This window comes from Trematomus bernacchii, unplaced genomic scaffold (genome assembly GCF_902827165.1).
Source record: "Trematomus bernacchii unplaced genomic scaffold, fTreBer1.1, whole genome shotgun sequence".
Classification (NCBI taxonomy): domain Eukaryota; kingdom Metazoa; phylum Chordata; class Actinopteri; order Perciformes; family Nototheniidae; genus Trematomus; species Trematomus bernacchii.
In genome coordinates, this window is record NW_022987655.1 from 354453 (window position 1) to 370853 (window position 16401).

Genomic DNA, 16401 nt, shown 5'->3' on the forward strand with positions numbered 1-16401 from the left:
TGAACTGAACCAAAGCTTCCAACAGTAAATGTTAGGCTGGCAGAGGGTGCGGCCAGCGCCGCTGGGTGTGGCCATAGCTCTTCGGGATTGGTCCATTTCGTTCCGGGTACCGCATGACATCATGCCGTACCCGGAACTAAATGGAAGACTCAAATGGGCAGTGACGTATCTCCAACGAGGCGTTTTGGGGAGGTATTTTCTGTGTTAGAGTTTTACTCGCTACAGGGTGTACTTTGAGGGTTTTGACTCTGCACACCGTTCACATGCATAAAAACCTTCATAACACAAGGGGACCGGTAATAACCGGAAAAGCATGACATGGGAGCTTTAAACCTAACAATAATCACTGTCTTCAGTCTCAGGTTCAGAAGAGTGTTGGAGTCGGGAGGCCTGTTAACTTATTCCGGCAAATTACTCAGACCTACTAATTGACCTAACAGAAGCTATTGAGTCCATGTAAGTTTACTGCTTGGCTCAGATCCACCAAGGTCTGCTGTTTCAATTCAGACGGCACGCTAAATCTGTTTAAGCGATCCCAAAGGATTTTGGTATCAGTAAGGAGATGTGGCCCTACCTAAGTGTGAGTGTGGCAGTTGTGCAATTTTACCTTAATCAGGAGAGGAGAGCGCAGATTTCTTTTAAGTTAGTTACCCCAATCCAAAAGGTGGGATCAGTTTATTTGAAGAAAAATGGTCCACACTTGTACAGGGTTGTTACCTTCTCTCGTTACAACATGACAATCATACAAAATATATCATGCTGTGGTCCTTTTCTAATATGAAACCACAATTCACAGTTTTACATTTCTTACATAAAATTCTAACTTCAACTGGCCCACTTCAGTTGTGACATTAAAAGATAACTTCAACTGCCCTCTTCAGTTGTGACATTAAAAGATAACTTCAACTGCCCTCTTCAGTTGTGACATTAAAAGATAACTTCAACTGCCCTCTTCAGTTGTGACATTAAAAGATAACTTAAACTGCCCTCTTCAGTTGTGACATTAAAAGATAACTTCAACTGCCCTCTTCAGTTGTGACATTAAAAGATAACTTCAACTGCCCTCTTCAGTTGTGACATTAAAAGATAACTTCAACTGGCCCACTTCCGTTATGATATTAAAAGCTAACTTCAACTGCCCTCTACAGTTGTGACCTTACCAAGTTTGAGAGAACCTACCAAGGAGAGAGCTTACCAGGGAGAGAGGGGAAAAACCCCCGCTCCCTCGCTTTCACTCTCTGAGCTGGTGTTTTTATGCTCACACAGTGTTACAAGCTGGCTCTGCTTGTAACAAAAGGAGTTGCCCAAAACAATTATTTATTCAACCCAACGCAGTGGTTACAACCAACAATAAAACACACAGAGGAGCGGTGGCCTGGTGCACCGAGCAGGGCAGCCGAGAGAGAGCGAGAGCCTATTCTGCAGCCCTCTTAAATACTGGAACCAGGTGCCACAGGTGGGTCTCATCACTGCTGATTACAAGGAAAACCCAGGTTACAACAGCACCACATGGTGGACAACCACAGGGTTGTCACACACAGGGACACAAAAAAACAAAGACACACCTTCATACCCATATTTGTGAAAAAAGGGTATGGCCTCTAGTGTGCAGGGCTGGACGTGTCCAGACATATTTTCCTATGCTAAAACACATTTTGGGGCTCCAGTACTTTTCCCTTGAGCCAGGGGCCCCCTCCTGTGCACGACCAGCTGTGAGTGAAGACAACTGTCTCCCCTCTGCTAAACAGTGACACCCATAAACTATAATAGGCTTAAAACTCAACTTAACAAAACACAAGTGTTTTGTATATACTGTGATTATAGAACAACATGAAATATAATGCATTTTCATGGTGGGTTATACAGGATTATATTTGATGATGATTAACTTTTTTTAAATTATTCAACCTAATATGGAGACCTCAACAAGAGTCTCCAGGGTTGTCCTCAGTCTCTGGTTGTAAATGTCTCTCTGGATCTGAGTTCCTGGCTGGTTCTGGTCCTCCACAGTCCTCTCCATCAGCTTCTGTTTCCATGTGTTCAGCTGAGCTGCTGGCTGGAGGCTCTGCCTCTCTGTTCTCCTCAGTTTGAGTTTGATGAAGCTGTGAGGACTGACGACCAACACACTTATGTCTTTTGACCGAACGACTCCAGGTGAAGCTTTTGTCACAAACACTGCAGCTAAATGGTTTCTCTCCTGTGTGGTTTCTCATGTGTCTCTTTAAATCTGCTCTCTGTGCAAAAGATTTCTCACAGACTGAGCAGCTGAATGGTTTCTCTCCTGTGTGGATTCTAACATGTCTCTTTAAATCTGCTCTCTGTGCAAAATATTTCTTACAGACTGAGCAGCTGAATGGTTTCTCTCCTGTGTGGATTCTCATGTGTTTCTTTACATTTCCACTCTGTGTAAAAGCTTTATTACAGATGGAGCAGCTGAATGGTTTATCTCCTGTGTGGTTTCTAATGTGTTCCTTTAAATTTCCACTCCGTGCAAAAGCTTTATTACAGAGTGAGCAGCTGAATGATTTCTCTCCTGTACTACGTCTTGAATCACTGACAGGGTCTTGTTTATTTTTCGGAGAGATTGAACCTGGTTCTCTGGTCTCCTTCCAATAATCACTGTATTTAGTCCCAGGTTCAGAAGAGTCTCCAGGGTTGTCCTCAGTCTCTGGTTGTAAATGTCTCTCTGGATCTGAGTTCCTGGCTGGTTCTGGTCCTCCACAGTCCTCTCCATCAGCTTCCGTTCCCATGTGTTCAGCTGAGCTGCTGGCTGGAGGCTCTGCCTCTCTGTTCTCCTCAGTTTGAGTTTGATGAAGCTGTGAGGACTGACGACCAACGCACTTATGGATTATGACATGATAGCTCTGTGTGAATCTTTTTTCACAAACACTGCAGCTGTATGGTTTCTCTCCCGTATGGTTTCTCATGTGGCGTTGTAAAGGTCCTTTCAATGCAAAAGCTTTCTCACAGACTGAGCAGCTGAATGGTTTCTCTCCTGTGTGGATTCTCATGTGGGCCTTTAAATGTCCTCTCTGTGCAAAATATTTCTTACAGACTGAGCAGCTGAATGGTTTCTCTCCTGTGTGGATTCTCATGTGTCGATGTAAAGCTCCTTTCAATGCAAAATATTTCTTACAGACTGAGCAGCCGAACGGTTTTTCTCCTGTGTGGATTCTCATGTGTCGATGGAAAGGTCCTCTCGTTGGATATGATTTCTTACAGACTGAGCAGCTGAATGGTTTCTCTCCTGCACTACGTCTTGAATCACTGACATGGTCTTGTTTATTTTTCTGAGAGTTTGGTTCTCTGGTCTCCATCCAATCAGCACTGTCTTCAGTGTCAGGTTCAGAAGAGTCTTCAGTGTCAGGTTCAGAAGAGTCTCCAGGGTTGTCCTCAGTCTCAGATTGTAAATGTCTCTCTGGATCTGAGTTCCTGGCTGGTTCAGGTCCTCCACAGTCCTCTCCATCAGCTTCTGTTTCCAGGTGTTCAGTTTGTCTTTGATGAAGCTGAGAGGACTGAGGTTTCTCTTCATCATCTTCACTCTTCACAGGGACAGGAGTGAATGTGGACTTGGTGATATCAGCCTCCTCCAGCCCTTGAAGCTGCTCTCCCTCCTGACTGATCCAGAGTTCCTCCTGTTCCTCTTTAATGTGTGGGGGGGGCTCTGGGTCCTCCTGGTCCAGACTGGAGCTCCACTCCTGCTGCTCAGGGGGAACCTCTTCTTTAACCACCACCAGCTGCTGGACGTCTGCAGGAAACACACGTGAAATTGTTCGTAAAATCTCAAATTCTGTCTTTTTCTGAAAAATGTCTGAATTTCTAATAATACAGACATCGATCCCCTATTGATTTACATTTAAATGTTTTTGGGCACTAATATAATAGGTTTACAGAGCTGTTGTGTTAAAAAAAAGAAAATAAGATGTTTCTAGATCAATGTATATTGCATTTTACAGCTGAACATGTTTAAGGTTGTGGTTATCCAATTTACTATGGAGGGAGCCTACTAAAATAAAAACAAAATAATTCATTAAATGAACCAAATAAATAAACGTAGGCATTGTTTGATCAGTGAAATGTGACATGAATTTATATTCTTGTTCTCGTAATATTGTCGAGTAATATTTCAGATGTATTGGATCATAATCAAATCTAGGTAAACCTTGATTTATGTATGCATTATTTTACCCCCACGGCTATCCAATACAATTAATAAAGCGTCTGTATGATTGCATGCTCCCTGCGCCGCTAGTCAAAATGGACATTCTTTATTCTGTGATTCTGTGGATCGTATTCCTTCAACTGTTTGCATGTGATGTCAATGTGGCTGTCATTCGGGAGAGGACACAGTACACTAGAGATGTGCTGCTGCAACTGAACATGGCAAGTCTGGCTCGCGTGATAGGTACCACGTTACAGTTACTGGACATTATTCTGAGAAATCCAAATGAAACCTGTGGTGCAACGGGGCACCAGAGGAGGAAGCGGGGTAAACGAGGTGGCGTGAGATTACGCCTGAGAAGGCAGCGGCTCCCTCGGATTCTTCTGCCCTTGATGATCCTGGGGAACGTTCAGTCGCTGAGGAACAAGGTTGACGAGCTTGTCAATGTTCGGTTTCAGAAGAATTTCAGGGACTGCTGTGTTTTGGCCTTCACTGAGACATGGCTCACTGACTGTAACCAGGACAACAATTTGTTTATTGACGGTTTTGGAGCTCCCTTTCGTCTGGATCGAAAGGCGGAAGTGACAGGAAAAACTCAAGGGGGCGGAGTATGTTTGTACGTAAACAAACAATACTGTAGCTCTGTGACTGTCAGAGAACGCATTTGCACCCCAGATTAGGGCTGTGCAATTAATCGTATTTTAATCGCAATTACGATTTTGGCCTGCCACAATTACGAAAACAACATAATCGAAAAAAACGATTATTTTGCTTTGCTAGGTTGTGACAGTGCACTGCAACATATTTGATCTAATTTATTTGTATTTATCATATTTATATATGTTTAGTAGCTTGTGGAAGTGCGCTCCAAAATATTTGTTGATCTTGTTTTTTGGTATTTATTTAAATGTAGATATAAATGTATCATTTAAATTTATTTTTGTATTGGTTTTTTAGTTGAAATACGCTCAGGGAAATCAACAGTTAAAAAGATACTGTTCAAATTATTATTTGTATTTAAAAATTCAATAAATGGATGTTTTCAAAGTCAATGAATAATCGTATTTAATAATCGTGATATCAATTATTGACCAAAATAATCGTGATTATGATTTTTGCCATAATCGCACAGCCCTACCCCAGATGTTGAACTTTTATCCGTTTCATTGCGTCCCTTCTACCTGCCCCGTGAGTTTCTGTCCAACCAGGCGGGATAAAACATTAGACCTGTGTTATGGGTCAGTAAAGGAAGCCTATAAGTCAGTCCCATTACCCCCCACTGGGCTCTGCTGATCATAACTGTGTGCATCTACTGCCCATATACAAAACCGTTTTGAAGCGAGAGAAAACATTGACAAAGGACATAAATGTCTGGACAGAAGAATCTATAGCCTGTTTGCAGGAATGTTATGACTGCACTGATTGGGATATGTTTAAAGAGTCTTGTGGTGCCGACTTGGATGAACTTGTTGATGTAACATGCTCATATACAGCCTTTTGTAAAGACATGATTATTCCGTGTAAGCAAGTCAAAATATACCCTGATAACAAACCATGGGTGACCAAGGCGGTTAAGTCCAGCATTCAGAGAAAGAAACAAGCTTTCAAACAGGGAGTTGCCTCTGATCTGCATAATGCTAATAGGGAACTTAAAATAGAAATTCTGAAAGCTAAACAGAATTTTAAATCTGAACTTCCAAACAAAATGGCTGCAAACAACCTTGGCTCGGTCTGGAGTAGCATGACATTGACTTCCATCAATTCTAATGAAGACATTGGAAAAACTAGTCAGAGCAGAAATCTTAAGGAAGACTGAGCATGCACTCGATCCCATGCAGTTTACAGGCCACACAGAGGAGTAGAGGATGCCACGGTCACCTTACTTAACTTACTTTTTAAACACTTGGAGGGAAATGGATCTCATGCTAGACTTTTATTTTGTTGATTTTTCCTCTGCTTTTAACACAATTCAACCTCATATTCTAATTGGCAGACTTTTAGAACAATTTGAAATAAGCAATAATCTTATGGGCTGGATTCTTGATTTTTTTAACCAATAGGACACAAAGAGTGAGGGTGAATGGGACCTAATCTGATCAAGTCAGATCCTCCACTGGCTCCCCACAAGGATGTGTGCTTTCGCCACTATTATTTATACTTTACACTAATATGTGTCAAAGTAGGTGGGAAAATAGGACTATTTTAAAGTTTGCAGATGACTCTGTAATTGTTAGTAGGCTCCAGGACAATGAGACCAGCCACGGCCCTGTCATTGACGACTTTGTCAGGTGGTGTGAGGAGTCCTATCTACAACTGAACATAAGCAAAACCAAAGACATGATCATTGATTTTAGAAGACATCCCCACATACATGAAGTCTTAACAATCCAGAATCAGAAAGTAGAATTTGTGCAATCATACAAATATCTCGGGACAATTATTGACTCAAAATTGAGCTCTGATCCAAACTGTGAAGCGGTGTGCAAAAGGGGGCCCCAGCATTTGTACTGTCTTAGGAAACTGTCCTATTTTAACATTGACATAACCATGATGATCTTGGTTATGTCAATGTATGTACTTCTTCCTCCTCTCTGTCTGTACCTGTGTACTCTCATGTTCCCAATAACCCAGCTTCCCCCAAGTTTCTTTTTGGTGTCTATCTACGCTGGGATCCTGAGTCGTGGCTGATCCTGAGTCCTGATCTGAGTCCTGGATCCTGAGTCGTGGCTGAACCTGTCACTGTGGTCCTGTGTCCTGGATCCTCTATTCTGAGTCCTGATCTGAGTCCTGGACTTCGAGTCGTGGCTGAACCTGTCACTGCGGTCCTGCCTGACTTTCATCATACTACTTCCCCGATGGCTCTCACAGGATTGTTGACATCCTCGTGGATTCATCTTCTTTTTATAGACACATGCATTTCTAAACATGTGGTCTACCTATGTTGTAAATGTATTATCACACACGGCATCTATTGCACGTCTGTCCGTCCTGGGAGAGGGATCCCTCCTCTGTTGCTCTCCCTGAGGTTTCTCCCATGTTCCTTTAAACTGTGGGGTTTTCTCTGGAAGTGTTTCCTTGTACGATGTGAGGGTCTAAGGACAGAGGGGGTCGTATTGTCATACTGATATTCTGTACAAACTGTGAAGTCCACTGAGACAAATGTAACCTTTGTGATATTGGGCTACATAAATAAACATTGATTGATTGATTGATTGATTGATTGATTGATTGATTGATGATCATGTTTTATCGTGCTTTTATCGAGTCAATTCTGTCTTTTTCACTAATGTCATGGTTTGGTAACCTGACTTTAAAGAGCGGAAACTCTCTGAGTCAGATCGTAAAGTGGTCCAGCAGACTGATTGGTGAGCCACAGCTAAACCTGGAGACCCTGTACCTCAGGCAGTTACAGCGGTTATCCAGCTCCATATTAGACCATGACTCCCACCCTCTGCATTTTGAATGTCCATGTTTGTCTGTTTTCCTTTTTAAAATGTTTTTGAAATATTTTGAGATTGGTTGAGCAGGGTATACTTGTACTTGTACTAGTCCTTTTATTAGAGATGTGTCTGTTGTTTGTGTTTATTTTTAGTGTCAGGATGGATCCCTTGTCTTTTTCTCTGCAAACAAAATCTACCTACGGGGACAAATAAATAACCTGAACCTGAACTGAATAAAGAGAGAACAGACCTGCTCTGTGGATCTGAAGCTGAGGCTGTAAAACAGCGTCCAGTAGTTTCCGGTGTCTCTCGTTCTCCTGTTTTGAACGAGACAGTTCCTCCTCGTACTCTGCTATCGTTCTTTCAAACAGAACAAAGATGTCTTCAGCAGCCGCAGTGAGTCGCTGCTTCACCAACGAGAGCAGCACAACACTCATGTTTACTAAATCACCACTTCCTGTTAAACACACCGTTTCTCCGTGTGCTTCAGTCTCTGTTAAACACACTGTTTCTCCGTGTGCTTCAGTCTCTGTTAAACGCACCGTTTCTCCGTGTGCTTCAGTCTCTGTTAAACGCACCGTTTCTCCGTGTGCTTCAGTCTCTGTTAAACGCACCGTTTCTCCGTGTGCTTCAGTCTCTGTTAAACGCACCGTTTCTCCGTGTGCTTCAGTCTCTGTTAAACGCACCGTTTCTCCGCGTGCTTCAGTCTCTGTTAAACGCACCGTTTCTCCGCGTGCTTCAGTCTCTGTTAAACGCACCGTTTCTCCGCGTGCTTCAGTCTCTGTTAAACGCACCGTTTCTCCGCGTGCTTCAGTCTCTGTTAAACGCACCGTTTCTCCGCGTGCTTCAGTCTCTGTTAAACACACCGTTTCTCCGTGTGCTTCAGTCTCTGTTAAACACACTGTTTCTCCGCGTGCTTCAGTCTCTGTTAAACACACTGTTTCTCTCTGAAGCTTCCTGAGCTGCTGTTCAGCTGGACGGCAGGAAGCAGAGGTTTGGGAGGATGATGTCCCTGATGCTGTTTAGATTTCTCCAGCACCACAGGGGGTCCTGTGTGGATGGCAGCTCCTTCCTCAGCAGATCCAGTTCTAATCACAGAGAAAACAAGAGAAAAATAAAAACAATTATTAATCTTATTAACAAATGATGATCATGACCATCCCTAAAGGATTATTTAAAATTCTGTACTGTTTTGGTTTTTTAAATGTCTATATCTAAACAAAACATGTCTCTGAAGTGTTTGCTCAAAATATAAAACAGACCACCCTTTGTAGCCATGCTTCATACACTGTAAAAAAAAAACTGTAGATTTTGGGTCCTTAGCTTGAAAAAAAAAAGTTAAAGTTCAATTCTGCCGTGAAAAAACGCCATCCTGTTCTAAACCACATCAAGGATTATTTCTGAAACAGTTTGGAGCTCAAATGCTTTTTCTCTTGCGGGTTTACCACAAGGTGAGTTTCTTTTTTTATTTCCTGATTTTTAAACACATGTGCTCTCCAGTACTGTGTTAGCGAGGCTTGCTAATGTAAACACAGACCATATTACGTCCAAAACACGTCAGGCATTGTTTCTGATAGCAATTTTCTGTGGTGCATTTTGCATGACAGGTCCCCTTTAAATGCGAATTTGACAAAACTAACTGTAAAAATAAATGATTTTCTGTTGGCAAAATTAGTTGCATTTTCTCCCAACCGCAGGGGGGCCGTGATCGGCACGGGGTTGGACCTCGCTGAAAGGAAAACCCCCCGCATGACTTGATACGCCCCCTTGATAAATAAATGTAATTAAAATGAAACCAGCTGCAATGGATCATGGATCCACCAGGGGGAGCAGTGATTAAAAAGCTGCCACACTGGAACTCATGTTAAATGAACAGCTGATTACTATAGCGGTCTGGATCTTTGTTAAGATCCATATGTCACGGATAGGATCATAGTTTGTGCTGAATAAGAGACATGTAATCATTTACAAAACATCACCATGTTTTTATTTAACAAAATAATGTTGTTTAATCCACGTTGGCGTACTACAACAACAAAAACCATCGGTTTGTTTTTTCATCAGGAAATGCAGCCGGGCTCAAACAAACAATTGTTAATCATCATCCTCATGATCATTTAATGTATCATATGTTCGCCGAATTGACATGAAAGCACTAACAAATATGAATTTGCTGTAGTCAACTTCATTAACCTGTTAAGCCCGAGAGACCCCGTTACCGGGGCTCTGCCGCAACATCTTGCAGGAAACAGTGTCTGAGGGCATGTTGATTTAATAAACTATGAATGTTTTATATCCATGTAACGGGAAGAAACTCATCTAACTGATCTTTTTAATTTATTTTTCAAAAGAAAACCCACAATGCTAACACTGAGCCTCTGAATTAGCAACGAGCGAAAAATGCTAACAGATTACTGTACCGAAAATCACTCACAAAACCTTATTATTTATCTTTTCACCACATCCAACACATCGTTTCACATCGTGAGGTGACACAGAATCGATGGGTACCCTCATTATCACTGAATTATATGGATTCGCGACGTTATAAACAAAAACAGACATCAAAACAGATGACGCTAGGTAGCTAAAAATGCTAACAAGGTTACCTTGGCTCTGTAGTCTCTCCAAAGTGGTCTTCAATGGCATTAAAACGATAAAAATGCTGCTGAAGTTAATCCATAGGTTAATCCAATGTGTCTGTGTCCCTTTGAAATGATTTCTGATAATCCATGCTATTCCGTTTATAGATGTCAGAGCTAGAATGTAGGTTCACTCTAATGCAAAATTACATGCGCAAAGCCCCCAGCTTTTTGTTTCACAATGAGTGTGTGTGGGGGACTCCACCTTCGATTCTATTGGCTCTAACGGTCAGAAAGAGGTGTCAACCATCAAAATCGAGCAAGGGGGGCCAGAGATATGGAAAATCCACCCAAATGACCCCAGAAGTGGTTTCTTTTGGCTAAATCTCTCTAAAAAGGTCAAATGTCACTTGTTTTGCATCAATCTTGATACAGGGTACTTATTATATGTTGTACTTTGGATTCCTAAAGCTTTTAGTCTACCTTACCATTTGATGATTGATGAGGATTTGTAGTCTTTCTAGTTGCGTATTTTTCATAGTCTTATATTTCAACAGTTTTACGACAAACTGTGACTTTTTTGACATGGAAATGATTGTTTAAGATTGACAAACATCATATGTGTAATTCGTGGCACAATTCAAACGGGATCAAAAGATACGTTTTCTCTGTCCATTGACTTCAATGTATAATTTTTCCGAAATAAGGTCCCATGGGGACTCCCAGAAGGGGAGGGACTTTGCCTCTCTATTGTTCATCAGTGTAGTAGTAGCAGATGTTGACGAAAAAGTTAAAGTATACTTGGGCTTTTGCAAAAGTAAAATGACATGTTTTCTTTGTGTTTAACATGTAAATGGTCTCAGATTTTATGAAGTTTGCTGACGACAGGACCGTCATCGGCCAAATCACCGACGGCAACGAGACGGCGTACAGAGGGGAGGTCAAAAACCTGACATCTTGGTGCATCTCAACGTCAGCAAAACCAAGGAGCTGATTGTGGACTACAGGAAGCAGCAGAGAGAGGGACACGCCCCCATCGCCATCAATGGGAATACGGTGGAGAGAGTCAGCAGCTTCAGGTTCCTCGGTGTCCACATCACTAAGGACCTGACATGGACTCATCACTGAGGACCTGACATGGACTCATCACTGAGGACCTGACATGGACTCATCACTGAGGACCTGACATGGACTCATCACTGAGGACCTGACATGGACTCATCACTGAGGACCTGACATGGACTCTTCACTGAGGACCTGACTTATCACTGAGGACCTGACATGGACTCATCACTGAGGACCTGACATGGACTCATCACTGAGGACCTGACATGGACTCATCACTAAGGACCTGACATGGACTCATCACTGAGGACCTGACATGGACTCATCACTGAGGACCTGACTCATCACTAAGGACCTGACATGGACTCATCACTGAGGACCTGACATGGACTCATCACTAAGGACCTGACATGGACTCATCACTAAGGACCTGACATGGACTCTTCACTGAGGACCTGACTCATCACTGAGGATCTGACATGGACTCATCACTGAGGACCTGACATGGACTCATCACTAAGGACCTGACTCATCACTGAGGATCTGACATGGACTCATCACTAAGGACCTGACATGGACTCTTCACTGAGGACCTGACTCATCACTGAGGATCTGACATGGACTCATCACTGAGGACCTGACATGGACTCATCACTGAGGACCTGACATGGACTCATCACTGAGGACCTGACATGGACTCATCACTGAGGACCTGACTCATCACTAAGGACCTGACATGGACTCATCACTGAGGACCTGACTCATCACTAAGGACCTGACATGGACTCATCACTGAGGACCTGACTCATCACTGAGGACCTGACATGGACTCATCACTGAGGACCTGACTCATCACTGAGGACCTGACATGGACTCATCACTGAGGACCTGACATGGACTCATCACTGAGGACCTGACTCATCACTGAGGACCTGACATGGGCTCATCACTGAGGACCTGACATGGACTCATCACTGAGGACCTGACATGGACTCATCACTGAGGACCTGACTCATCACTGAGGACCTGACATGCACTCATCACTGAGGACCTGACATGCACTCATCACTGAGGACCTGACATGGACTCATCACTGAGGACCTGACTCATCACTGAGGACCTGACATGGACTCATCACTGAGGACCTGACTCATCACTGAGGACCTGACATGGACTCATCACTGAGGACCTGACTCATCACTGAGGACCTGACATGGGCTCATCACTGAGGACCTGACATGGACTCATCACTGAGGACCTGACATGGACTCATCACTGAGGACCTGACTCATCACTGAGGACCTGACATGCACTCATCACTGAGGACCTGACATGCACTCATCACTGAGGACCTGACATGGACTCATCACTGAGGACCTGACTCATCACTGAGGACCTGACATGGACTCATCACTGAGGACCTGACTCATCACTGAGGACCTGACATGGACTCATCACTGAGGACCTGACATGGACTCATCACTGAGGACCTGACATGGACTCATCACTGAGGACCTGACATGGACTCATCACTGAGGACCTGACTCATCACTGAGGACCTGACATGCACTCATCACTGAGGACCTGACTCATCACTGAGGACCTGACATGGACTCATCACTGAGGACCTGACATGGACTCATCACTGAGGACCTGACATGGACTCATCACTGAGGACCTGACATGGACTCATCACTGAGGACCTGACTCATCACTGAGGACCTGACATGGGCTCATCACTGAGGACCTGACATGGACTCATCACTGAGGACCTGACATGGACTCATCACTGAGGACTAGAGATGGGTATCGTTTTAAATGTATCGATTCCGATTCTTATCGATTCCCCGTTTCGATTCCAAAATTGTAAAAGAAAGAGGTCAAACGTTTAGATAACAAAAATATCTTTATTCTTTTAAGCTTTAACTGACATTTTTACAAATAAAAAATATACATGCAATACAAATGTATTGCACAATAGCTGTGCTTTATGTTAACTGAGCTGAGCCTGTGGCAAGCTATCAACAGGCATTACACTGTGCCTGGTCTTTTTCTTTTTTAGTGTAGTGGAGCCTCACTTAGAGCGTTTACCACGACCCATCTGTGGTGTTATGAAGTGACTGAGCTTGTGAACTGTCTACGGGAGGGCGGGGGGAGCCTCGCTGCGGGGCCACTGTAGACCTCTGTCGCCTGTCAGCGCAACTTACATGATGCCGTTTAAAAAAATTAAGGGCGGTGCCGGTCGTCAGCGTACCGAGCCGGCCGTCAATGGCCCGCTGACGACCGGCCGTTCTGTGATTCTCCAGAACACACAGATGGCCAGTCCGCCCTTACCCTGGCTGTATTCCACCGGGTCACCGCGGCGCAGACAGACCCGCGGTGCAGACGGACCCGCTGGAATACAGGGTCTACCGCGTTTAGGAACCGTTAAGCAGAACCGAAATTGTGTATTTTGTATGGGTACCCGGTACCCGGCATTTTCTTATCGGTTCTCATCTGGAACCGAGTTTCGGTTCCCAACCCTACTGAGGACCTGACATGGACTCATCACACTAACACCATAACAGATTATTTATCTAATATATTCCATTTACTTGTATATATACTCTTCTTGTATTATTTATATTCTATTCTATTTTATTTATTTGCACACTTGTATCTGTTTTATTTGTTCTATGTCCTATATGTTGCACTGTTGGAGGAGCCTGTGACCTAAGTTTTTCATTGGCATATCTACACTTTAGGTAATGTACAAATGAAGCTTAGCGCAAGTTCAACCAGGAAGACAGTCTTTAGTCATTCATTCACATATTTCCAGCTAACTACTCTCTCTCCTCTCAATCAGTGATCGGGGCGTCACTCCCAGCTAAACCTATCACTGCTTCTCTGTTCCCACAAGCCTATCATCTGCTCTCTCCCCTTCTGACAGCTGTCATTTCAGGAGACTGGACGCAGCCCTCCTCCACCCCTTCCACCTCCCAAATCCAGGGTCAAGCTTAAACCAGTCCTCTCCAGACTAGGGATGCCAGAAACTGACCATGATCAAATTCGAAAATCGGACAGCCCTGGCGAATATTAATCTATTAATCGATTATTCGCCCCCCCCCCCCCGCCGAATGATATTCCAGCACAACGGGGTCTAATCGGCCAACACCATTACATTCATCCGTGTATACCCGGCAATGGATATGTATTGTTACATCAAAACTGTCTCTCCTGATTGAAAGTTAAACCCAATACTCACATTCATCAGTTACTCCTGACGTGCTGCTTTCTCTCTGAGCCCGGACCGACATTTTCTTTGTTTCCTCGTCACCGGCGCGCATTGCATCCTGGGATACGGTGGGCTGCGAGGAAGAGGACTCTTCAAATCCGGGAAAAGAAGAAGGCCGCATTCCTACCCGTCCCTCCCCCCTCTCTTCTGTCTGTCCGCAGAATCAGAAGTCCTTTATTGGTCCCACAGAGGGACATTAACATGGTTACAGCAACAGTGGAGATAGATGCTGCTCCCAGACCGTAGTGGAGGAATACAGGGGAGGACTCTCTGCAGTCTTCCCGGACTGAAGCACCAGGCTTCGGCTTCAATAACCCACTCTGAAATGAGGCAGACAGGCAGGCTGTTCCTTGGGAGGCCGCTGTGTTTCCTCAGGACTTTGTTATACAGCTAACTGGAGACAGACTGATCACTGCTGCTACTCCCGCTCTCTTCCGGACACACACTACGCTCGCTCACTCTCGCTCTAGACATGCACGCGCCACATGCACGCGCCACACCTCCCTCTCTCTCTTAAAGGGATAGGCGACCCCACTCTGCATCACCCTGCTATTATTAGATAGATAGATAGACAGACAGACAGACAGACAGACAGACAGACAGACAGACAGACAGACAGACAGATAGATAGATAGACAGACAGACAGACAGACAGACAGACAGACAGATAGATAGATAGATAGATTACGTTGCTATGTTTCTTTTTATAAAAAAAAGGACATTTTATTTTTTGCAAAATCGCAGAGACTAATTCATCAACTATTCTTTATTAAACTCTGATTTTTACAGTACTGATTAACACTGCACTACTCTAGCTATCCTGAAGGTGGCAGCAGAGGAGGATATATATTGTTTTAATCTCTAAATATTTATACAAATAGAAATAAAGCAATGAAGTCAGTCAATAAATAAAATAACAAATAAAATGATGTTGTTTCACATGGAAGTTGGTCACCAAGAAGAAAGGACACATGGAAAATGCCATTTGAGGGGGGGGCTCGCCAACTATTTGATATTTAAATAATATTTGTAATCCTCTTTTCATACAACTTTATTTATATTTTGAGGACATGTTTATCCAGCAAAACAAGTGCATGTATTATTTACATGTTGGATTGTTTATTTCTAGTCTTTTCATTTCTCTAATGTACAATGTCTTGTCTTTTTATGCTGCCACGCAAACATTCCCCTAATTGGGATGAATAAAGTACTTCTTATCTCATCTTATGTTATCTTAGTAACACGCAGGCCCGTTCCTCTTTGACTGCTATTCGGTGCTTTTATTAACATGTATTGTAGTTTTAGAGGTGAAGGTGCTGCTATTTGGATGTTGCTATTTGCTTGTAGATGTGTCTTTACAACTGTTGATGTGTTGTTTGTAATGGTGGTGCATGTTGTTCTCTCTTCTGAGGCTGAACATATGAATACATTCTGGAAAACTTTGAGAAAGAGACAGGAGCTTCTGAGACCCACGTGTTTTAGAAATGGACATTTTCAAAAACCTCAAATAGACAGTTTGTGTATCTGTGAGTATTTAAGTATTTAACTATAGGCCCATCTCTAAATTGTCAGTTCTGGCTAAGGTTCTTGAACGCCTAGTGAGTGAACAGGTAAAGTCGTTTTTATGTACAAATGACATCCTGTCTAAACATCAGTCAGGTTTCAGAAAGCAACATAGCACCATCACTGCCACAATGAAAGTGGTGAATGACATTACGAGTATTTTAGATAATAAGCAGAGTTATGCAGCTCTATTTATTGACCTTTCCAAAGCGTTTGATACCGTCGATCATCGCATCTTAAAGTCAGTATTGGCATATCCAGCCATGCAGTGGGGTGGTTTGTGAACTATGTCCCAATGTGTTCACTTTGATGGGC

General features: G+C 43.3%; 1 protein-coding gene across 1 annotated transcript; it reads right to left on the reverse strand.

The window, feature by feature from the left end:
• Nucleotides 1-1029: 1029 nt before the first annotated feature.
• On the reverse strand, nucleotides 1030-8189 carry LOC117486601 (zinc finger protein 2 homolog). The gene is made up of 2 exons (XM_034135105.1): nucleotides 7853-8189; nucleotides 1030-3748 (listed from the first exon to the last, which is right to left on the reverse strand). Exons 1-2 carry the CDS (start codon nucleotides 8037-8039, stop codon nucleotides 1923-1925), a joined length of 2013 nt encoding a protein of 670 aa, XP_033990996.1. The 5' UTR covers nucleotides 8040-8189; the 3' UTR covers nucleotides 1030-1922.
• Nucleotides 8190-16401: the final 8212 nt, after the last annotated feature.